Source organism: Diuraphis noxia, unplaced genomic scaffold, assembly GCF_037042655.1.
Source record: "Diuraphis noxia isolate RWA-SAM2 unplaced genomic scaffold, SU_Dnox_SAM2 contig0001, whole genome shotgun sequence".
Taxonomy (NCBI): Eukaryota; Metazoa; Arthropoda; class Insecta; order Hemiptera; family Aphididae; genus Diuraphis; species Diuraphis noxia.
The window spans coordinates 43,229,775-43,251,788 of NW_028301711.1; the positions used below are offsets into that span (position 1 = coordinate 43,229,775).

Consider the following 22,014-nt stretch of genomic DNA (forward strand, 5'->3'; position numbering starts at 1 on the left):
ATACAAAGCCTCTATTTCAAATTGTTTCATTGTGTATAGGTAAACTAATGATCTTGAATTATAAATAATTAAAGGCAAACATTATTTATGGTACTCGTTTTTATTTAATAACTGTAAAAAAAAAAATGTATGGTCCAAATGATCTAGTCTAGTTAAATTTAAAATTATTTTATTTTTTTATTTTACTTTGAAGACAAAACAATTTTTTAACTATATAAGTTGCAAGAAATATTAGAAGCTTAACAAATTATGCTAAATAACTTGTATTAAAATAACAAATCATTACTGATTATAGTTAATATTTAACTGGAAAGTCATTAAGTATTAGAGTTAGAAATTATATTAACTATTCATTGTTTTTAATTTTATTTTATAAATAGAATTGGGATATGAATATTATCTCCTAACTTTCTTATTCACTTTGTCATAGACTTCTGGAAAGTTGTTTTCACAATTAAGCTGCATTCTTACACGCTGATACAAATAATGATTAAACATTTTCTTGAATTCATGCATATTCAAATGAGTACCGATATACATCATCTTATACCTAAATTTGAATTTGAAAAAGAAAATAATTACATTTATAAAAATATCCACTTGCAAAGTATGACTTACCCTTTCAACTTGAAAACAAATAGTTCTAAATCCTTAGCAATACCCGAGTTATAATTGGATACATTGGGCTCACCATATAAACCAATATCAATGTACATACTATCTACTGATGCATGCGAGTGTATAAGACCGTTACTGGGATTTAAAACAGCTGGGCATACCCAAATAGGATAAATCTAAAATTATAGCAAATATAGTTTAAATCGTTTGTTATTGTAAAGTATATTCAAAATATAACAAGTGTTTACTCAATTACATTTAAATGTTCATGAAATTTTTCTACAGATTTTTTCAGACATGAAATTGGTAGTATAAAGTCATCTATGAAATGATGTTCATCGTACAAACGTTTGATTGTATCAGTTTGTGTTAATTTCAGCAGTGCCACTTTTGTAGGCATTATCCATCCCAAAAGATAACGAAATACGGGATGGTTACCAAAAGGTATGATATCCTGTACACAAATATACTTACATTAGCTACTATTGGTACATACAAAAATTTAATATTGTATCAAATGTATTATTATAACTAATATTACCTGTATTTCCCAAAATAAAGAATTATTATGTCTGAAATAATAATCTTGTAAAGGAATATACTCTTCGGAATTCTTTTGTGATATTAAGAATGATTCAACATGTTTAAAAAACCATGGTTTGTAAAATCGACCAATTTCATTGACATTTTTCTAGGAAATAAAATTATTTTTTTTCAAATTAACAAATACAAATATTATTTAGTGCTGTTAATTCAATACACTTATAAACCATGAGTTTAATCCAAATAAATTAATGTACTTAATGGTTTGAAATGTTTGAATTCAATTTATATTTCTACTCTTATGCTAATTAATTTTTTTTGGATAACCAGTTTTATAAGTTTTTAATTTTTAAGTTATTAATAGACATTTGAAGTTTTCGTTTTTAGTTTTTTATTCTATAAATGTCAAAATAAAATTTCATCTAATGGATCAAAATACTTGGAAATGTAATACAAGGTTTCTCATAAGTTTATATAATAGCAGTTAGAAAATATTAAAAATACATAGGCACTTTTTTTTATAACCATTTAAAGTTCAAATTTTGACAAAATGTATTTAATTGAAAACTTATAAATTCTTTAGTTGTTAAAAATTTATAAAATGTTAACATTTTATAGCTAAGGATTGAAAATTCAAACAAGGTTCTATGTAAGTAGATAATTCTGCTGCAAAAGAAATTTTAAAACTATTCAAACACAATTTGTTTTTATTATTATTTTAAGTTCAAATTTGGATGAAATTACATATTAAATAATCAAGAATAACTATACCTAGTTGTAATTTAAAAATATTATTCGTGGGTACATAAATTTCTAGTGTATACTTCATGTTCTAATATTAATAGCTAATGTTGTTGATGACTTATTTTAATATACTTAATAATAAATTGTATATACCTACCAACTATGAATGACTGAGTTGGGTTGTTAGGTACATAATGAATATAACTTGATTTAATTTGGAATTTATTTTATAGGTATCTACATTTTTTTTTTTTTTTTTTTTGAAATATAACAGTATAATAAATTAATATAGTATATAACATATCCTAGACTGATAAACCGTTTCCACTCAGAATCATTTTCAGTATACAATGGTATATCATTGAATTCAAGTTTAATACCATCATCCAATACAGTAACACACTTGTAACCTACTGTACAGCAGAGCGATATCCACTTACCAGCTTTTTAATTTATAAATTAAGTATTCTTGATTGATATTTTTCTTATAGCTATTCTTATTGCCTATTTAACATAATAAAAGTCACTTTTTAACTAAAAAGTAATGTAACATGGCTCCCCTCCATAAAATGTAACTTAAGAGTAATTTAGTTACAATCTTGAAAATGAATTAAATATTAACAATGTAATTTAATCATAAAAAAAGTAACTTCCCCAACACTCGTTATTTATTTAGTTGACCTATTGTTTATATATTATACTATAATATGCAGAGGTTCCCAAAATGTTAATTTTATGACCCATTTTAGTTTTTTTTTAAATTTTTGCAAGGGTCTAAAATGCATTTAAATCTTAATGTAAAATGTGTATTGAATTTATTTTGAATTTAGAATAAAACTCATTGACATTCAAAATTATTAAGTTCAAAACCATGCTAATAATATTATTTGGTACATTGATAACGATGTATATTATCGTATGTATGTAAGTAAAAATATATGATATAGTTAATTACTGTGCTTTGATCACCGTCAGTCATTTGTCCAGTCATTAGAACAGCTTCATGTTTATTAAATATTAATAGCTCAACAAAATCATTATTTTCTGTATCAAGCGTCTCTGAAATAAGGCTGGATTGAATATTTTCCAAAGTACTAATCGGACGATACTGGAGTTTGACATATCTAAACATGTTTTAATACAAGTGGTAGGTAAATAATATTATGTTTAATTAGATGAAAAAAATGTAATTATTTAGGAGAGGAGAGGCAAACAACAGTTTTATTACGAGCAGGTAAGCAGTGCAACTTAAGAGGACGCTACACATACCGCAAGTCGACTTTTCTGAAAGCGGGACATTTTTAGGTTCTTTGGGGACAACGGGACACTTATCTTAAAAGCGAAACGTATGGTCACGTTAAGTATATATGAAAATTTACAAGATCATTGCCTAGATTTCAAAAAAACATTAAAATGACCAAAAATTGAAAAAAATGACCCCAAATTCAAAAAAAGTACAAAAAATGCAAAATAAAAACTATATATTTGAACTCGTAGATGACCAAATCACATTTTGTACCTTAAAATCTATATCCTGTAAATCCTATACTAACCTAGCCCTAATAATAACATAATAATTATAATTTATAGCGATAAAGTTTGTCTTTTACACCAATAAAATATTTACCTAGGTACAACAGCGTCTAAAATAAATATCAATGAATTCAAAAAGGCATTAGTAATTTTACTATGTGGCCATGTGGGCGCAAATAACTATTATACCCATTTTAAAAATAGGGCACAATTGTTTACTAGACTCTTGGTATTTTAGATTCTGAGCGAAGCTAGGAATGTATTTTACTTTACACTAGGTATCTTGGTGACCACCTATTCACTGTAAACGTAATTTATTAATGAAAGTTAGTTTCTAGGCTATGCTAAAAATTAATAATTATATAGATAGGTATATAGCCAGCAGTCACCTGCAGTCTGCAGAGATCTAGAGCACCCAGCCACACCTAATTTTATACGTGTGGCTGAGGCAACATAACCCAAAGAATAGTCACCAGTACTCGGTAGGCTGTAACCTGTAAGTGTTATATTGATGCAGTATTTTTTATTCATAATTTATTTGATCCAATGTTTTACACCTACTTTTTCGCCGGCATTAATCTGATGTCGACAGCGGTCAAAAATCCCAGTGTTCCATGCGAAAACGGAATACTTTCAAAAACGTCTGGATTCTCTGACTGCAATATATCAATCATCAATGCATTATAAAAATAATCGTTAAGCATACGTTAAATAATTTTCCATGCGAAATATTATACATCAGATATCTAATAATATACCTACATCGATTATTACATCATATATTATGTAAATAAACTAGCTATGAAATTATTAGTATAATATAATACACAATTACCTCTGAACATATGATCAAATCACCGTCGGCTGTGATGAGTTCGTATCGCGTACACGTTTTATGAAACAATCCAAACTTAAAAGACGAAGATTCTAACCCAATTCCCATAACTAGTCCTCCTAAATGACGGATTACATAATATAATACTATGATACTTACCACTGTTCACTTATATTACAACCATTATTATTTCTAGACGTTATCATTATTATAATATGATGCATAAATATATTACATATAGGCATAAGCGTGCGTAGGTATTCTTGGCAGGGGAGGCAATACTTTAGCTAAGGAGGTCCAGACTCCAATCCCCCCACCCGATTTTCTCCAATTGGTAGGTATAATATTATATTTTGGTGTAGAGGAAAATCTCGCAGGGGAGGCAACCGCCTCCCCTGCCTCCCCCGTGCGCACGCTTATGCATATAGGTATACGATTTACCGATAGTCAAGTCTTCCATATCTAGGGCGACGGGTACTGTCCACCCAGATTGGATTAATATTGGAATTAATTGGCCCATTGTAATACTTGGTTCAACACTGACTGTCTATAAATATATTGATAATAATTAAAATCAACAAACAAAATACGTATTTGGCTCATCACGAGGTTATAGGTACATATAAATAATATTAATTATTGAACCGACGATCAGGCCTTATTATAACAATCAGTATTTTCAGTATAATATAATAGAGTTGGTAGAAGTTAACAGATCTACTCAATAACAGGGTTGGGAAAATCATAGTTTCATGTGGGTAACTTAGTTATGTAATACGGTTAATTTTGTAACTTATAACAAGTTACTCGTTTTAAATTTAACTTATAACTTGTAACTTGTCACCAACCAAATAGTAAGTTGATAAGAACGCAAATAATTTATAATATTGTATAAATGTATGCCATTATGCAATCAAAATTTAAAATAGATAGGTTAGGTTAATAATATATTATATTAATACCAGGTATAATAATAATATTTTTATCATTATATATTATATTAAAATAACTACTATTATGCTGTACAAGTAATAAAACAGCGTTTAGATGTCCACCACGACACCACGTCATCACACAAAGCGCGTGACAAAGTGACAAAGTGATAGAAAATTGCAGGACCTCCCGAATACGTGCCACCGAGTAAAGCCGTGGTGAACATTTAAACGATGTTCTATTTCCATACATAATTGCCATATAACGTTCATTAAAATTAAATAAAAATTGAGAGGATATCTCATACACAATTTGTTTTTTTTTTTTTTTACAATGAAACATCGAGCGTCCTTATTGAAATATCCTTTACATTTGTTTATAAAAATATGTGTTGTTTGTTAGCGAAGAAAGCTGCTTTGTGTGGTTAGGTGTTTTAACTAATTTCTTCTATTTTTGAATGATGAATTAGGTGAGATGTTGGGTTTTGGTTAAATTGAACCAAATTTTTTTTTTAATAAACTCGACGCCACCACTGCTATAACTAGTAAAATTTTTTCCTTCAACTTTTTATGAAGGTTACCAATTACAATTACTCGTATTAAAAATTACAATGCGCTTTTTATACTTTTTGATCATAAGTGGGACTGCAAAATCAAAAAAAAAAGTTTAATTCGTCTTTTTTGGTTTTCAGTTTTTGACAATAATTAATCAGGCCATTGTGAATATTCTGTGGGTGATTATACCTTCGTTAAACGATTATGATTGGTATAATGGTATATCTTTTTTCCTAACTTAACAACTATAGTTGTATATGACGCTACTTTACCTATACTTTGGCCAGTAAATAATTTTTAATACATTTACCAATGCAAATTTTAGCTTTAAATGTAACTTAGTTTCAAACTAAGTTATATCTAATTACTCAACATAAAAGTATCAAGTAACATGTAACTTGTAACCAGTTACAATAAATTGAATAACTTGATTAACTTAGACCAGTAAGCATTTTGGTTTTGTAAATTTACAGACTATTTTTCATAAAAATAAAACAAGCCTTTTTCTCCAATAAGTCATCTATGATCTATGAGGTTAATATTTGAAACATGGCAGTATAATAAATGGTTAATATAAAACGTTATTCTAATTAATAGTAATTATTTTGAAAAGTACTGGACTTTTTTTTATACTTTTTAACAAACTAAGTAAAGTACCTATACGATTATACCGACTTTTTAGATCTAATCTTTTACCTGAACCTAATTAGCTGAATCATAGACCTATTAAAGTATTAAGAAATGATTCTTTATAGCCTTATAGGCTTATGCCATATGGGCTAAAGCCACCTTCAAAGTTGAAAATTTATAAATCTAATCATTTTTTACTTCCTCAAATAAAGGTGATGTGTAATGTGAGTATAATTAAGTGATAGCAAACAGACACATCACTAATAACAGTAATAACTATAATATATTAGAAAACATAACAATATATTACTATACAGTAGGTACCTATATATATAATATCTACGCTGTAGTACACTGATCAGTCTAAATTGAAAATTTATATTTTAGGTATTAGGTGCCTACAAGTTACAACATATTATGTAGGTAGGTATACATATAATAAGTTTGGTGGCTGGTGACTTATTTAAGAATATAAATTCCAAAATGTTTGTATAATATCGTATTCTCGTTCTATATAGGTACTATATTAAACTATAGTATTGTATATATCGAAATAATTATGAATATGTATTCAGTATCTACTGTTATTCTTAACAATTATACTTAACATCTCATTAAGTTACTTAAATGATTATATATATGTATATTATATGTAATATTATATCACTCTATGGTATGACGTATGGCGAATGTATTATGGTATCAGAATATCAGATGACAGACGCAGTAGACTTTGTAAAATATTAAATAACCATTATATAGAAATAAAAGACATGTCGATGATTATAATTTATAACTATTATTTGTGGCCATTGGTCATACCAATTACCTACATACACTTACGATAATTGCTTACCTGATTGCGACTATCGATAGAAATCATCTCGTCCAAATGGACGTTTATGTTGAACATGTATTTCTTATACGTCATGTCAGCCAGAGTCATGCTCCTCCAACTAGGTTTGGCCGTACACATTACACGGTTGGGAGCGTATACATTTCTATGCCGTACCTACACAGGAAGAGGGAATACAATTAACGATCGGTCTGCATTCAATTGTAGGTATAGTACAATAAATGCACATTCTTTTAAAAAATATATATACTTAATTAGATTGTATTATAACAATATAACATAATACAATATACATATATTTATGATTTACCTCGCACTGAATGATTTTAAGTTTTTTTTCGTGATCAAGTCCGGTAAGACGGCGACGTAACCATAAGTTTTTTTCGAAGGTAGCCCACACTTTTCCTATCACAGTGCAGGGTAGGAGGAAGAATACTACAAACACCCATCGGAAGTTCACCAAAACATATTCCATTAAAGAATCTGAATGCATGTCTGTATTTGAATTGTCTAAAGAAACATGAACATTAATATTTATTTCTATTAGTGCTTTCAATAAAAAAAAACCCCCATTAGGTATGTATAGCACAACTCAAATCACAAATTTATAAAGATAATTTATAAGATTTTATAATAATAAACAAATAGACTACTTTCACCTTTCAAGTATTTTATTGAATTTAACAATTAATATTAATTTATAGACTCATTCGCATTCAATAAAATCAATAAATATTAAAAATAATAATAAAAACAATAGTATATTATACAATAATATATAAAAACTTATTAAAACTTGAAACAAAAGTGAGGGATTAAATTAATATATGCGACAATAGAAAAAAATGCTTTCTAATAATTAATATTGAATAATAAAAATTCTGCAGTTGTTAAAAAATATATATTTTTTATTTCTATATAAGGTGAGGGTAAAAATATTTTTTACAGTTAATTATTAAAGCAGGAATAAAATACATAATAAAATAAAAACAAAATAAATATCTCTACAAACGAATTACAAAACTATGATATAAACGAAAATTCGAAATTTCAATTTAGAGAGGCTAGAGAATAAACATACCTCGGTTAAATTAATGACTGGGCCGATTTTTTTTTTATGAATATTATAATAATAATGGTATCTGTGCATGATTTCTTTCAAATCGACTTAATTCGCAAAATTTTATTTCGAGCACTGAACTGGAGGTGAATAAAATAAATATTATTTATGATGAATAATTTACTACATAATATTATATTATTTTTATTACTTTAAAAAAAAAATTGCTTGCCGAAGAAACAAATGCGTTGTGAGATGTTTGCACCATATAATATTGATGATATTTCTTGTTTCATTATCTTCTCGGTGCGGTACAATAATTAATGTACAATTAGAGATGATAGATATAGATATAGACGGTGCAGTACTGCAGTAGGGTACGAATTGTGCATTAGGAAATATAAAATTTGCAGTTGATTTAACAAATAATAGTGCAATTATTGATGATCTTTATCATTTTGATTTAGAAATGTATTAGTGTATAAGTAGTATTACTTAATACTTTCATTTTTTATATCAAAAATACTAAACATATTGATACTATGATATATTAATATATTTTAATTTATAATATGCACTATGCAGATTAACTGTCTTAACTCTTCAACACTTTACACACAAAACTCAATAGTAAAATAATAAATAATATATATTATAATGATATATTACATACAAGTACAACATACCGCAGGATATGAACTAAATAAAATAATGATGAGTGATAACTGGTTTATGGTTACAACTTACAATGTACAATTAATGTAAACTATAAATAAAACATCATTGTGTATTATTTTTTACTGCGGCTATGGGAGTGCAGGCGGCACGGGTGTGCAGCAATCAACACAATCATTGTACTGACCTAGTATTTCCAAATTAATATAATTTTATATATTTTGATTGATTTATTCGACGGACGATAAAACAAATCAATATAGGACAGTATTCCAACTTATAATTTTAGTTTACGCATAAAATATCATGTAAAATATTATACAAATTTATAATATAAAAATTATGATGTGTTATATTTCTTGTTTTTTAAGAATATATGAAAATAAAACTACAACATTTTTATATTTGCAAGAATGTTTAGGGGGCTAAGCCCTCTCAAGCCCCCTCCCCGATTACAACCAATAAGTTCCTCCACTGAAGGGTTTCATGATATTTATTCTGTGAATCATGTATTTATTTTTTTTCATTACATTCAATTATTATTGTTCTACATTTATTTTATTCGTATAAATTGTGTTAAAAATATTTAAAGTTTATCCATTACCATTTACCATAATTTATAAATGTATAATCATTATCAATCTTAGATCATATATTATATTATTATATTGATATATTATATCATGTTCTATGAATCTATGATCGTATACTCGTATACTAGTTTGTTCTTTGCTAGTATAGTACTAAGTTATCAACGATCTTGACGAAAAAACACGATTAGAAATACGAAGGAGCTTTAAAATTGCCTATGTTAAGCCCCTTTTAAAGAATAAATAACGTAGGTAGTCAAAAATTTGATAAATACCAAATAATCAACAATCTAATGATAACAGCATAAGTAACGCTCTTTCGTATCATCAGTCATTAATTCATTATAATAATTGTGCCGGTGCGAGTGCCGCAAGTTGTGTCTGTGCTGTTTTACTCTAGTGTCGTGAAGTCGTGCTTGTATCGTCGTCTGTCTTGTTAGGTTAGCACAGCACCGCGGTATTGTAGTGGGTTGTTCACGGATTCGCGTCGGATGTGTAAGTAGTATTTTCATCAAAAACATGTTGTCGATTGCCAGTTCATTCGAAAGCATCCACAAGAGACAAATTCTTTCAACGGATATTGATTATTACAACAAATATGTATGTACTAGTTCTGCAGATGGTGTTATTCAAATTATTGATAGTGATAATCCAGACTTATATTCAACTGTACAATTACAAGAACATGTTGGGCCTGTATGGCAAGTGATGTTTTCACATCCAAAATTTGGATTTTTAGCTTCGTGTGGATCAGATTGTAAATTAATTATACGTAAAACTAATTATGAAGGTGATTGGAAGGTTGTTTATCAATATGACGGGCACAAATCATCAACAACTTCTATAGATTGGGCGCCATATAAATCTGGAGCTATCATAGCTTGTTCAAGTGCTGATGGAAGTATTTCAATACATACTTTAAATAATAATGAATGGTCTGTATCAAAGATTCCGTATGCTCATTCAAATGGCGTTAACTGCATCAGTTGGTCCAACGAATTATTAAATAATAATTTGCTATTAGTTAGCGGAGGAAATGATAATAAAATCAAAATATGGGAAGGTCAAATAGGTTTATGGAATGTTATATATGAATCAGACAATCAATTATCTACTATCAAAGACTTAAGTTGGAGTCCAACTCCTGGTCTGTACAAATATGTGTTTGCTAGCTGTGCCTCGAATGGTAGAGTATTTGTATGGGGGAGTGATGATTATCGTGATTGGGTACAAACAGAAATTGATCCAGAAAACTTGCAAAAACAAAAAATTAGTTTTTCTCGTTTTGGAACTGTGTTGTCTGTTACAATGAACAGTTATGCTGTACAACTTTGGAAACAGATTGATAAACAAACTTGGTTATGTATGGACAGGAGTATTTCAGACAAAAAAACATTGGATCGTCAACACAAAAATATTAATCAAGATATATTTGCTTCTATTGTTTAGTGGATTGTATTTTTAATACATTAATTTATATTTGAAAATGAATACAATTTAAACATTATTCTTGACGTAATTCACTATGACTGCTGTTTTTGTTTTGTTAAAAAAATTATAATTTTGTATTCAGTAATAAAATAATATTTTGAACAAATATAAATAGGTATTTTATAAGTTAATTAATTAAAATCAGTGTTTTTGAAATTTTTTTTTTCATTTTAAATAATGTAAACTATGCATAATGAATATTCAAATCTCTTGAAAATATAATTGTTAATTAAATTTATCATACTTAAATGTTTTTATATAAAAATTAAAATAGTGATAATAATGTTTAAATGATTAATAATTTTTAAAATATGTCGTAATCAATCAATAATAAGGTTTTTAATTTATTTTAAATGTTTAAACTTGTTTTTTTAATAAATAAAACAGTATTTTAAATTCTAATTTTAAGTTTCATAATCGATACCTAGTGCTTTTAGTAATCCTAAAAATATATCTAAATAGCATGTTATTGGTTTAATAAATCAGCTAAGTATACAATAAGGCATAAATATAATAAACAACATGGTATGATCGTAAATATCTTAGATTTTATATAACTAATGTATATATTATAATAATATATATAATAGATGCAGTTTGCACGATGTATAAATTAAAATTACATAATATGTGATGTATAATTTTATGTTAAGTGTTAGAGTGTTACAACAACATATATTATATCTGTGATATACTGATGCCTAGGAACCTTGGAGAAATTATTCTTACTAATTAATAAATTTATCCCTTTTACAGTTACTATCATTAATATTTATTCACTAAAAAAACATGCAGTTCATACTTTTATAGTTACCTATATGGTTATATTATGTATGTATGGCTGTATGAGAATTGAAGTAGGTTATATTAGTAGCTTGCAGCTTTTAAGTTTAAATATTATAAGGAATCCAAGAACTAAAAGCTTCTATACTGAACACTTAAAAAAAATCACACTTCATACTGAAAATCTACACTTATTTAAATGAAATATACTATTCTTTTTCATAATTAAATCACAATTATTGTAATGGCAGGTATATGATTTATATTATTTACGGATAATGATAATTATAATATAGATATAAAATAATGGTTCTTATAAATATTATAAGCACGTATCTTAGATAAAAATTTAACTAAGTACCATGAGTCATACACTCAACAAATACTAACACCTAATCATCATACTAACAACTATCATATTTTATCTTTGTTCAACAAAAAAAAATAATTAATAATAAAATACATTTTAATAAGTTAACTATGTTTTTAATCATGATTTTAAGATAAAGTAAAAAAACAAGAATGTATAAAAACTGACTACACAAAATTTACTCCTACCTCAGTATAGAACTATAATTTCAATAAATACAATAAAATACTCATTAGATACCCAACTGAAGAAACCTACAGATTCTTGTATTTATTCCACATTTAAGCAATGATAAAATTGTGGATTCAAGAAAATTCTGCAGACAGCAGACTTCAGAGAGTTAGTGGTAACGGAAGGCTGAACTACTAAAGAAAATTAATTTAATTTCTAAGCCATGTAGTGAACTTAAAATGCACTATGCCTGTATGATGAGAATAACAAAATATTTTTCAATATGAAATATGGATGAGTTAAAATTGAACCTATTTGAAATCTTACCAAATAGGTACCATTAAAAAAAGATTAATTTATTAAAGATTCACTAAAATAGTAAAATGTAATGATTGCAAAGGGAACAACAATTCATGTTTAAGCGACCATTATTAGTTACCAATCGTTTTTACTAATTCACTATTTACTATTTTTTTCTAATATTTTTATAGTCTCATTAGGATTAGCTAGGAAAAGTATAATTGTTAAATTGTATAATACAAATATAGGTATTATGTATAACGATATAAATCGTGTATTGAATATTTGTATGACACTTTGACAATCTATTCTGTAGACAACATACAGACCAAATACTATAAATGAGTATAGTATAATATTAGTATGGTATTTGTACAGACTAATCTAAGACCAGTAAGACCGCTAAAACCGTGCATTAATAATATTATGCATAATGTATTATATTTTTATCTCTACAGTTCTACACCTTAGATAATAAGGGGAAATTTTCGGACTATTGTCGAGCTTACCTTATGTCGGTGCGCTGGGAATCACGACAAAACGTCAACTCCATGTTTCTAACGTTAGTTACGTAAATATTAATTTTGTAGGTTATACCGCCGATTTTTGTTTTCGTTGTGATTACGCCCGCTTAAATGGTTGAAATGTAAATGTCCTATTGGCAATATTTGCTATTATTTTCGTTATTTCCTTGATTTTTTAGATAAACAATAAACAGAGTAACATACTAAGATCACATCAGTAAGATCGTCATTTACCGTAGGACTAGGACGCTGACATTGGTAAATGGTAATTCCGTTTCGGAAAAAACGAAACTTTTTAAGTTTTAACTGTATTCATTAAATTACGTTGAGTGATTCGTTCAAAACATAATTGATTAATAAATAGACTATATCAACCGCCTAGAAGATTCTGCTTTCAATTATATCTCTAACAATCGGAATCGATAACAAAATATTTAGTTCTATTCCACTTTTGATCTGACCGTATTATTTTATAATATTATGTCGAGCTTGGTACGGAGATAATTATATCTACATTCTACATCAAACGACGCCCCTAGGATATACAGTCAGAGTCATGGACCGTCCGATTTTGGTGAATGAATTTGAAGAGATGGGAATGACCATACCGGACGACATAATTGACGAATGTAAGTAATTATTTAAAAAAAAAAAAAGGAATATCATAACCTACCATTACCTTTTGACATTAAAGTCATTAGTTTTTTTAAACGTTTTTTGATCTATTGTCTATGCCAAATGTATAATGAATAGTATAAATATTGAAATATAATAAGTCACTACAAGAATAATGTTGATGAAGATGGAATTGTTACTACTTTTTTTATGGTACCTTCTCGTAGTTGTATTTTTAAATGAAATAGGTACCTATAATAATTTTGACTGATAACTAATAAACAAAAATTTATCCAGTCCATTACCTGTTTAGTGTTTTTTAAATAGATAAAAGATAAAACCTTTATACATTTAAGTATTTTAGTAGTACTTTATTAGGTACAAATTCGTTATATGATGCGACACCATATACAATTGGGTAGAACCTATTTATTATTAATTAATAATTAAAATACAGTGCAGTAGTAAGAAATATTGTACTAGTAAATAGGTTTAACTTCTACTAGTTGATTCAATTATCATAAATCATAATTTTTAGACATAAATTTAAATTTTGTCACATATCAACTTGGTGATGTTAACCTAAAATCATAATAAACATTCTTTTCACTTTATCAGTATTGGAAAGGTATTAATTGTGTGTTTTAATATAATTTATTCATATATTTTTTTTATACTTACCACTTATGTAATATAGAATTGTTTCTGGGCCAGTCAGACATATCACTTATAAAATTAAATTTAACACTAGAAAGTTAAATTTTATATTTATCTACTATACGTATTGTAGAAGTTTGTAAAAAGATAATTTGTTTTATTTCTAAAAGCCAACATGAAAAATAGTACAATACTGACTAATAAATGATTAGGATTCCTGTGATAATATTTTACAAGCTACTTATTGTGATCACTTTTTTCAACTTGTGTTGCAATAGATTATTGACATATATGGATTAGCATTATTTTCTTACATTATTCATTATTTTGAAGAAACATATATTAAATTATCATATAATGTATTCAAACTGTAAAAAAACAAAAATCTGTATTAAAGAGTAAACCCTATACACCGCTATTTGATATTTTTCCTTTTCAAGAAAAATCTATGAATCATAAATATGTGTTTGTTAATAAGTAATTATAACTACAAAACCCTTTCAAAATTTTCTCAGGGAGAAAAAATCTTGTATCCAGTGCATAAACAAATTTATGTAACAAAAATATCCAAATATCTGTGAAAGTTTTATTTATTTATTTATTTTTATTTTTTATTCATTAAATAAAACAAAAATATTTTATTATAATAAAAATAAATGAATAGATCTAAATAATTAGTTAACCACTTTTACTGTATTTATATTTTATTATAATATACATCGGTATTACATATTATATCATAGGTACTTAAATATATCCAAGGCACTTAGTATCTTACATTCATTCTCAGAGCTGACTTGAAGGCAGTTTGAGCTATGCAGTGGCACAGAGCCCGCATATTAAAAATCTTTGCGACTTGTCGCCAAAATAGATTATCATATCCATGTATTTGATATTCATCTAATGAACTAGATTTATCGATATGCTTAAAAGCTTATTGTCTTTGAAGCCTCAGAGTAACACTCAAGTTCCGGTAAATTGTCCCCGCAAAACATTTCATTTATAGCCCCGATATTCATCAAGTCTCTTCTGTTCTATTATAACTTATCATAAACTATATTTGATTAATTTACAAAACTTTTGGTAAAAATTTTTTAGCCTGCTCCATATATTTGTACTAAATTATTTAAATGTCACTGATACTCATACACAGTTTCAGAAAAAAAAAAACAAACATAAGTTTTTTTACATTTCCCTAAACCTGGAATCTAATCTTAAATCTTAATTGAATGCTTTGCTAAAAAAAAAACAATATGAATTGAGATTATAAATACTTCAAGAATATTTCTACTGAATATAATTTATTTAAGGGGGCCGGAAGTGCTTAATTTCTAAGGAGTAGACAACCATAGGCAATTAGCTTAACAGTTGAAGTTGCATACTGCTATTGTGTGAGTAGTAAATGAACATTTGTATGAGTATCCAGCACGCTTCCACTACTACTCGCATATTCTATAACAGTGCAATATTCTGAGCACAAGTAGCGGTTCACACGCGCATTCATAAAGTCATTGCATTTAATGAAATGAAATATTTTGTTCTAATGAAGAGAAGTCTGACAAAAATATGTTAACTCAGAATGATCTGATTTCAATTCTGTAAAAATATTTATACTTATTGTTTTATTTATTAGGTTTTGTGGAAGTAGATTTTAGAATAACTATTTAACTTTCTTAAAAAAGACACTAAAGTAAATCTAAAAATTAAAAAAAATTAAGAAACTCAACTAAGATTTAAGATGAATTTTTAAAGAAATATTAAAAATCGATCACAATAACCTAGAAAAAAAGTCTATCAACCCAAATCATTTTACAAAATTGAAATCTGATTATTTTATTTTTATATAATCTTATCGGGCTTTTAGGTCTAAAATATTAAATAGATATACTGTTTTCAACCCCCTTTAGTTACAAAAGAAAAAATAATATAACATTGAATAACTTTATTGTTGGTAATGATGTTGAATATATGTAGTATATAAAATACTATTTAGTGTTTTCTGTAAGATATCTTAACGAATACTAATATTTAGTACTTTTTATTATTTCTTAGGTGTCATTGTATGTCATGCACACAAAATATCAGCATCAGATTTAGTTGGATCTTGGATAGCATATTGTGCATCATCTCAAATTGATTCAAATAGTTTAAATAAAGAAAGGCTAGCTACATTAGTTAAATCTTTCAAGGTTGATGACAAATTAAAAACCAATGACAAGTAATTTCTCTAAGTATTTTAATAGTAGTTTTAAGTCCATAAAATTATTATTTTAGTAAATCAAATTGTCAAAAAGAAAGAAAGTATTGTTTTATGCTGTCTTGAGTTAAAAAATATATCTTTTTACTTATGTTATAAATAATAAATATCAATAACATTTATTATTTACAGGAATTTGATTTTAAATAAATCTAATATAAATGAATCGGCTTCTACACAATCAGTTCATAGTCCATCATCAATGAAAGTAAGTTATTCATTTATTATTCAACTTTATTGATTGATGATAATGACAAGACTATTGTGGTCTCTTATTTTTATTGGCCTATTGACATGGATTAAAACTATTTAGTTGTATCAAAAAATAATTTTAACATTGTTGATTAATTAGAGATACATTATTTAGAATAAACCTTATGTTTTTAAATAATTTTATAGTGGCATTCGATATATTTTACACAAATATTTTGGAGATAATATTATATAATTGACATATTAGTATTAGGTATTCTATATAACATAATATTGTAAATTATTTAATTTATATGATTATTTTGTTTTGTTTTACAATTGAAAATGTTCAATTCAAGTACTTCAATTTTGAACGTCACTAAACACTAAATAACATGATACTTAATGTCACATAAAAATAAACAATACATTTTATTTATTTTTTAATAATAATAATAGTGTTATGTAGCTGTTGTCATTTTGAAAAAAAAATTTTTGTATATTTTGACATGTCAAAATAATACATGCACAATTAAAAATGTAAAAAATGAATAAAACAAATACGAATACGAATTAATCAATTACAATGAATCATGTTACTACAACTTCAATGTTTGAAACTTACTAATCTAAAAACTAGTAAAAAAGATCATAATATTAATTTATTTAGTGAATTCAAATTTTAATATGTTAATACCTAATACACATAAAACATAAAACAAATTTTTATCTTATAAATTCAAGCAGAGGTGTATTGGTGGTATTTTTTCAATTTTAAATAGATTGATTTAATATATGTATCATTTTTAGTTAATTTGGTTGATTTTGAAGTAGGTTCATAATTATTGTAGTTTTATTTATAAAATATAATTTTACATATTTTACATAACATTTTTTAGTCATAAAATATCAATAAAGTGGCCCACATGAATATCAGCTCTTTGCTGATATAATATATGAATCTACCTATAGTATCCAGCTTAGACATAAATATATTAGTTGACCTAGTGTACCTTGTTTCCCTTTAAAAATGCCAAAACTTTATGATTCAAACTTAGTTCAAATTTGTTGTAATGGTGTTTGAAATTTAAGATTTTCATCGACCATCTTGAATCTTAAAATACTTTTGTAAGCACTACTCTAAAATTTAAATTTTGGAAAACATTGAAAATTATATGCCCTACAATTATATTAAATTATAGTCATCCCACTCACCATTACTTATGAAACTCACTTGTGATAATGTAAGCAATATATTATTAGGTAGACAATCTACCTGCTATAGGCCCCTTGATTTATGTTTTTAAGAGTATAATTTCTAACTTAAATTTTCAAAGTTATACCAAGTTTGTTGTTTCTTACTTAATCCAACCCATGACGGATTGTATAAAATTACCTATCTGATGATTTTTTATATAATTGTATGACCTAACTTGATCTCGGAAAATGTATTAATCGATATACGGCAGTATGTTGATGTAACTTGATTTTTGTTTACCTAATCCAATTCAGATTGTAATATACCAGAAACTTTTGGAGAAGTGTAATAAATAACTACCCAAAGTATTTTTGCAATCAGGTTTACATTCGCTTATATATATATATATATTATGCATTTCATGCAACATTTTTTGCCGATTTTGTTTATAATAATTTACAAATCTTACTTAGGGTGCCTAAAACCCGCCATGATAGTTTCATGGCTATTGAACAAATAGCATAAGATTGCAAGGATAAACAAACAGACTTAAATTTGATTTTGTATTATAAAAATTTATTTTTATTTTTTTAAATATAGCCTATATTACTCAGGTATAATGAAGCTTTTTGTGACAAAAAAAATTTGAATCATTTCATTAGTTTCAAAGATTACCCCCTACAAAATAATAATTTTACTTCAATATAATAATGAATATTATGTTATATCAACATTTTTTTCTCAAACAATTTATTTATTAACATTAAAATGGTTGTCTGGAAATACTAGTTTAATTATTGATAAATTATTAATTAACTGTTTTGAGAAATTGTTTATTTTTTTGGTTATTTACTAATGAGATTATATTGAAGAATTTAGTTTTAAAGTATTAAAATACAATGCCAGTTAAAGGGTTTTTTTTCATTGCTCAATGATATAAGAGCATGGAACTAAAATAATAACTTTTCATTATTATTTGAATTTTTAGTCATATGCCAAATTCATAACAATTATAAACTTAAGTTATTTGATTCTGTTTGAAATAATATTGTTATTTATTTATCAAACAGTTTAATTTAAACATCTTTGGTAGTTTAAGTTCAAAATATTTTGCAAAATTATGTATTATTGTATTTTTTTTATTAATAAAAAGTCAAGTGCTCAGGATACAGCATAGAAATAATATGTTTATTGATAATATTTAATTAAAGGTTTTTTAAATTTCTAATATATTATATACATATTATTTATTCTAATTTTACTTGACTATATAATAATTTTTATTCTTATCAACACATTATTACCTAACCATAATATACATACCCTAATGTAAGTAATATTAAAATTTATATAAATAAATAAGAATACAAGTTATTACATACTATGTTAATTATATCTGTCAATTCTTTCTGTCAAGCCTCTTATTTTTATATTAGCTAGTCATGTTTAATTTTTCATTCATTTTAAATTTAATTTTCTGATTAAATTATTATTGGTTAATTATTCTTATAGACATTTTAGTGTAAAAGTATTCATTTTATTGCTAAAAATACTATTCTATTATTTCTTACTGATACAATAACTTTTACTTGTAGATTTGAATTTTTGTTTAGGTCTTAGGAGTGTATATAATAACTATAATATATAATTCATTGGTATTAGCTGGTGGGTATGTAAAACAAAATATTCTGGCTCGTCCTGTCTTAAAAAAAGAAAAAATTTACTGTCACTATAATAAAAATTTGTAATAACTTTTTATAAAATAATATTGAACTCATAACTGGTTATAAGCACAACTTCTTTATCTTTAATATCTATTACCGAGAGCGTTTTTTGATAAAGAAATGTATTGATATTGAATTCCTTTAAGGAAAATGAGCGCCTTAAAGAGGATATAAATATTATATTCTTGTTTGGAGTTTTAGTCATGTGGTAGCATACTCTGCATACGCAGTTTGTAGGTACGTCTTTGATAATATAGTATTATATAATAAGCTGGGAACCTATATAAATTGTAAAATTTTTAATTAAATGTTCATGTTAGCGACTGTAGCTGCTGATTGTGTTTTACGGATTGTAAAATTAATTAAACTAATTTGGTAAATATTTTTTCTTTAGTACGAAAATTTAAATACCAATATACAAATAATAGTATTCACTATCGATAGTTGGAACTATGGAAGTGGTTTTCATATCATGATTACAAAAACGTAGAACCATACTTTATACAGGATTATATCATTAATATTCAACTAACCAAACAAATAATTGAATACAATTTAAATGTCATATTCTATATTCTATATTATATTGTTTTTTTTTTACGCATGGAATTCTTATGAAAATCGTGCTCTATAAATAAAATTTTGTAGTTTGTTGGTCATCACTTCATCAGTATTCACTATTCAGTATTATATTTGACTACGCGTGTCATACCGGTACGAGAGAAAAACTCTGTAAAACGTCAACCGGCTCAGCGGGCCGTAACTACCGCCAAAAAGATATTATGCCAATGGTTGTCTCGTCGAATGAAATCTGAGAAACCGAAATCGATCGAAGGTTAAATCATTATTCTATACAGACGTGTGTGTGTGCGCGCGTATTTGCCGCGTGTATCGTCCTCGTATAACATAACATCGGTTGCCGGTACCATAGTCCATAATGTATACATTTTGATTCGTGTTTGGAAATAACAATATAAAAAGACGGGTGTTTTGGCTCGTTGTTGGCTACGTAGGTACACAAAAGCAGGGTGGACGGTGTGCGCGCGCGTTTTTGTGTATAACGCGCGTCGCGCGCGATGTCCGTTCGTGCTTAGGAATGATAATAATGGTGGTGATGATGACAATAAAATAACGGGCTGTGAAAAGAAACGCTCCGTCGCGCAGGGCGCGATCATCAACTTACTATGTTTGTTGTGCATTTTTGTGCCCCTAACGTTTAAATTAAATTAGTATAGTTCTAATGTTCTATATAAAATTAGAAGATGAGTATTCAAAACACGTGGTGTTCATGATCGATTTTTTTCTTTGGTATAGGTTCATTTTACATTTAACTTATCGTTAAATTCAGTGGTACTTGATTTATTTTTATTAAATTTAATCAAATTATATTTATTAGTAGGTATGTGAAAATAAATTGAAAATTCTATTAATATCGAATTTCTTACAAAACCACAGTATGGTGGATATTTTTTATGTAATAAAGGTTACAAACTTGGAAGAAATCTTGTATTAAATTTTTAATGAATTTATAGCTTAAAATAATTTGTGATTTTTCGTGATTTTTACGTATTTTGTCAAAATTCAAACTTTTTGAATGCTTATAAAAAAATGTTGTGACCATGTATTTCTTTTATTTTATAATACATGCCCTTTGTGTTTTTTACTTCGGAATAATCTAATTTTTTGCTTTTTAATTTTAAAAATATTGGTATCCATTTTTAGATTCTGAGCGGAGCGATGAATGTATTGATTTTACCATGATGTGATTTTTTTTTGGTCTCTGTTATCATGTTTTGGGGCAGTAAAAGTGCTTCGATTTTTGACTTCAGTACCTCGTTCGATCAAAAAGTGAATCTAGTTGGTACTTTAGGGGGTCAAATGTGAAAAATTCTTAATACTTTTCTAAATAATCGAGAAAAACAAACTAAAATTTAAAAGAAAAACGGGAATTTTTACGCACACTCATTTTTCGAGAAAATCGATCTTGGTTTTTGATGTAACTTTAAAATAAATGACCATAGATACATGAAATTTTCACCGAATGTTTATATAAGTAAATTCTATTCACCATACAAATTTCAAAAATTTTCGACTTAAGTTGAACTATTCATAGGCATTTGAAAATTAACAATTTATTTGTTGGGCAGAAAAGCTTGAAAAT

At 26.6% G+C, this 22,014-nt stretch overlaps 3 protein-coding genes across 6 annotated transcripts in view; 2 read left to right on the top strand and 1 right to left on the bottom strand.

The window, feature by feature from the left end:
• Positions 1-81: 81 nt before the first annotated feature.
• Positions 82-14,641, bottom strand: LOC107163118 (delta(24)-sterol reductase-like). 4 transcript variants are annotated; one of them, XM_089217908.1, is made up of 11 exons: positions 14,507-14,641; positions 7,557-7,756; positions 7,247-7,402; positions 4,715-4,820; positions 4,274-4,392; positions 4,000-4,094; positions 2,861-3,029; positions 1,160-1,309; positions 875-1,072; positions 619-794; positions 82-550 (listed from the first exon to the last, which is right to left on the bottom strand). In XM_089217908.1, exons 2-11 carry the CDS (start codon positions 7,737-7,739, stop codon positions 397-399), a joined length of 1,506 nt encoding a protein of 501 aa, XP_089074034.1. In that variant the 5' UTR covers positions 7,740-7,756; positions 14,507-14,641; the 3' UTR covers positions 82-396. The 4 variants fall into 4 exon arrangements, with proteins under 4 accessions (XP_089074034.1, XP_015365855.1, XP_015365854.1 ...); XM_015510369.2 differs by lacking the exon at positions 14,507-14,641 and adding an exon at positions 11,865-12,095; XM_015510368.2 differs by lacking the exon at positions 14,507-14,641 and adding an exon at positions 11,877-12,094.
• On the top strand, positions 9,890-11,218 carry LOC107163120 (protein SEC13 homolog). The gene has a single exon (XM_015510370.2). The coding sequence runs from the start codon at positions 10,091-10,093 to the stop codon at positions 11,018-11,020; it is 930 nt and encodes a 309-aa protein (XP_015365856.1). The 5' UTR covers positions 9,890-10,090; the 3' UTR covers positions 11,021-11,218.
• PolA2 (DNA polymerase alpha subunit B) overlaps positions 13,319-22,014 on the top strand; it is a 21,348-nt gene continuing 12,652 nt past the window's right edge. Inside the window, exons 1-3 of the mRNA XM_015510388.2 lie at positions 13,319-13,839; positions 16,535-16,700; positions 16,872-16,947. Of these exons, the coding sequence (XP_015365874.2) occupies positions 13,767-13,839; positions 16,535-16,700; positions 16,872-16,947 (315 nt within the window). The 5' untranslated portion in view covers positions 13,319-13,766. The remainder of the gene's footprint in view (positions 13,840-16,534; positions 16,701-16,871; positions 16,948-22,014) is intronic.